General features: G+C 37.3%; 1 protein-coding gene across 4 annotated transcripts in view; it reads right to left on the bottom strand.

The window, feature by feature from the left end:
• The window catches only part of ZNF385B (zinc finger protein 385B), a 317,580-nt gene that overhangs the window by 32,382 nt on the left and 281,146 nt on the right, over positions 1–4,052 (bottom strand). For all 4 annotated transcript variants that reach the window (XM_008570989.1, XM_008570992.1, XM_008570990.1 and 1 more), the window contains one exon: positions 3,418–3,580. In XM_008570989.1, coding sequence (XP_008569211.1) covers positions 3,418–3,580 — 163 coding nt within the window. The remainder of the gene's footprint in view (positions 1–3,417; positions 3,581–4,052) is intronic.

The following is a 4,052-nucleotide window of genomic DNA, read 5'->3' on the forward strand; positions in this document are numbered from 1 at the left end:
TTTAATATATGAAATTCTTGATATTATAGTTTAAACCCATTTTGGTAATGATCCGAGAAGAAAAAGAAAAGAAATCTTGCCATGATACCCTGAAGTTTTTATGTGTGATAGCTTCATGACAACAAATCTCTTCGTATTACACATATCCAGATACAACATGAGCCAAATAATGTCTCCAAACATTAACATAAAAGAGAGAAATGGTTGTCCCAAGCACCAAAATAGTGGGTAAGAAGGCTTCCCTAGCTCTTGGAAGACTGTTATGTCACTTGTTAGAATAAACCATTTGTGCTCTGGAGGAGTATAGAGAGGTCTCTGCGGGTCCCAGGCTCCTTATCAGTCTCATGACATTTGCCAATCAACCATGAATTTTCATTGTGACTGTCACTCTAATTTTTGGCTGACTCCTTACAGGCAGTGATGTCTGAAATAAAACATTTTAATCAATTGTCATTGTCACCATTCCTCTTCCTACCCCCTTCTTTCCTACATTCCACCTAGAAAATTTATGAAGCACTGGTTTTCATGTCTTCTGTTTTTCTAAAACAGGGTTTTAAATGAAATGAAAGCCAGATATCAACAACAATCTCTGAGACTCTAACAAAGCTGTAGTGGCTTTTCAAGGATTTAGAGATAGGTGTTAACAATACATTATGTATTACATTGTTTAGACCAGATTTCCCATCTGGGAAAAGCTGCTAATTTTCCAACACGAAAATTCTATAAAACACATGTGGGAATTTTTACTTGGAAGCTGACATTCAATTGAAGGTAACAAAAGAACAACTATCTATTTAGCATACACAACCCACTTTATTTAAATAGTGCCATCTTTCAGCAACTTTGATGTTGCTTTTGTCGATATAACAGAACAAATAAAATATTTCACTAGTATTAATACTTATACAAAACAAATAAGTAGTTTGAATGGCCCAACAAAAGAGTTACCAAATAATTTATACAGATTTTGAGTAAGGAAACATAAAAAATGAGGTAACCCTACAGTAGTGGTTTCCATTACTCCTAGTCCAAATCTGGACAGTCACATGGTGAGTGAGGTCACTGCTGTTAGACCACGGGTACAATGGGGACTGGGAAGGAAAGTGGCAGAGGGAACAGAGGATGCAGGATTAAAGACTGCTCCACATTTTCTGGAGAAGAGATGCTGTGGTTGAGATTTGTTTTCCTCTCTCTCCACTCTCCTCCCCCAAGGTTCTTCTAGATCTTAGTCCTCTTTCTTTGTTTCTCCCACTGCTATACTTGACTCTGGTGTGTTCCAGTTGCTCAGTAGGCAGCTTAGGAAGTCTATTCATTTCATTGAGCATCCACTAGCATTTAAGTGTCGAAATAAAAGCCTTGAATCGTTAAACTTTATTTCAACATATACTCATTGGGCACCTCATAGGTATAAGGCATGCTGTGATTATAACCCAGGCCCTTTTATTTGGATTTTCTATTTCCATATTACTCTTCCTTGGTTCTATTCCTTACTCTTTGACATCTTTTTTCTACCTCCTTTTCTCTTCTTCCATACCTTTTCTTTCTCCCTTTAATTATCTTCTGTTCTTTCATTGATTCTTCTCTCTTTGGTTCCTCTCTATTTCTGTTTTTGACATTTTTTTCTGCTCACTACTTTTATTACTATCCCTAGAGCAAGCCCAATTCCCAAATTATAATATAACTTAAGTGCAGCATTGAGCATAATCAGTAGCAATGTTGGGATGTTTATAGTACTGACCAACTGCTCTACTAGCTCAAGTCACAAAATAAGCTGAAAGAATGGAGTGACACTAACCACCGTTGCTTTATAATTATATGCATAAGTTCTGCTGGAAGTAAAGAGCATAGCTCAGGTAAAAAAAAAAAAACTTTGGCAGAGTACTGATTTCTAGAGGCAGAAATATGATGTAGGGAATGAAACCAGCCAGGACACCAGGAAATGATGAATCCTCTTGCAAACACTGGGTAACCTCCATCAGATAACTGTCACATGTTACCGTACCACGGTTTGCAGTTTTGTAAAATGGAGATAATATTTGGTATTAATGTCTGATAGATATGGGTTAAAGATTACTTAGAAAATATATGTAAACAGACTTTGTTCTTTAGAATGGGAGAAGTGCTATGTAATAATCCAGTATTTATTAACTGTTCATCGGATAATACGATTTAGTGATTCTATCACACAAAGAACAAAAAGTATTTATTACCAAATTTGGGTTAGCTGACTTCTTCTAGGCTGCAGAGATTTGGAACCAGCATCTATGGGACCTAATAAATAATGGTCACATCCCACACACTCTCTTTGTCTGAATAGGTTTTCTGAGCATTTCTCTTACAGCAATGAATTTTCTCTTCTCCAAAGGCCCTGAGCACAGCCATGGGAAAGCATTTTAAAGTCTCCTTCTCAAATTCTACAATGATTTGAAGAGCAGAGGAGAATCAGAAGTGTGTGTGTTTCCCAAATACAGAGGTCCCTAAAGACAGAGTCAAACATAGAGGAAGGTATATATCCTCTTAGGCTCCTTTAACAGACACTGTTCTTCAATTAGCCACTGAAACAAGATGACATATCCATCATGGGCCCTGAGAAACAAGTGTGAGAGTGTGAAAGCCTATTAAACATCCAATTTCATAATATCGTGCTAAGAAAAAATGACTTATTTCTCTTTCCACTGAATGAACCTACTCAGAAATATTGCTGATTCACTGGAACTATGAAATATAGACCCTTCTTAAGAGGTACTTTCATTAGCAGCTTGTATCCAATTACATATAAAGTTCTTCTGTTAATCAGTTTATAACTTTGTAAATCATTCCCTTAAAATCTTTGAGTTCATTTGTAACTCTGAGGGGAATTCTGAAGATTTTACAAAATCAAAATACATTATTATTAAATGTCTTTCTAGGTTCATTCAAGAATGCCACTGTCTTAGAAAACTTCATCCTTTTGCCCCTCAACTCCCCTTTACTGGGGTAAGAGAATGCAAAAACATTTATTATAAACAAGCTTGAGAAATTCCTTCCCTAAAAAGTCTATGGTAAAAACCAAACATAAAAGGAATAGGAAGAAATAATAATTAACTCAGTATTTTAGATCCCTTTCCCGAATTTTCTCTAAACACATTTTGACCTCTACTTAGTTTCATGCATATCCACACACACATATATATACACACGCATATTTATATATACACATATTCACTTAAATGTATATACATTTAACAACATGGAATGACAACATATCAAGTGCTTAGATTCCATGCAAACACATAATCCTTCCTGTGAAGGAAACATACTAATATAACAAAAACAAATCATATAGAGTAACATGCAACACCTGAGGAGAGGAAAATAGGGTGGGGGCAGGGGAACAGGAGGAAACAAAGAATGTAAAGAACAAAAAGTGTCATTGACCTGATTTGTCAGAGCTGTTGCCTGTGATTGGAGTGATGGAGCAGCTGGGATTAGCCTTTGCGCTGTCCTTGGAAGAAACCATTTTGGGTTTATTTTTCGTTGCCTCTAGTGCTTTGACCTTCTTGGCATGTTTACTTCCTTTGTAGTGGGCCTCGGCCTGGCTCTACAAAGGAGAACAAATCAGGCTCATTTTTTGCTACTTACAAACACCACAATGGATGATCATGCAGGAAAAAAATACATTCAATCATAGGCACCACAGACATTTACAACTCAGCACTTGACTACGTTTTCAGCATTTAATGAAGTGGCAGACCAGTATCTAAGACGTTTTAGCATATCATAAATTTCTGTATAATACAGAGGACCTGAGTCTTTAAAAAACCAGACATTCAATGAGAGGACAATGGGCTTAGGGCAAAATTGTGATGAAGGTGAGCTTTGTCATCGGTGTCCTCCAACCACTGCCCACTGGTGTTACTCTTCAAACACTTGGCTGGCAGCAGCGGCTTTGAGTGTCCTACCCATGCATGAGGGTATGACCGTCCACAACCCTTTCCCTTCAGCTTAAAACCTGTCTGCCCTGCATCTGCTTTCTTCTGGGCTCTGCTCTGAGACCAACTGGTGTGACCAAA

The sequence above is a fragment of the Galeopterus variegatus genome, unplaced genomic scaffold, assembly GCF_000696425.1.
Source record: "Galeopterus variegatus unplaced genomic scaffold, G_variegatus-3.0.2 Scaffold651, whole genome shotgun sequence".
NCBI lineage: Eukaryota > Metazoa > Chordata > Mammalia > Dermoptera > Cynocephalidae > Galeopterus > Galeopterus variegatus.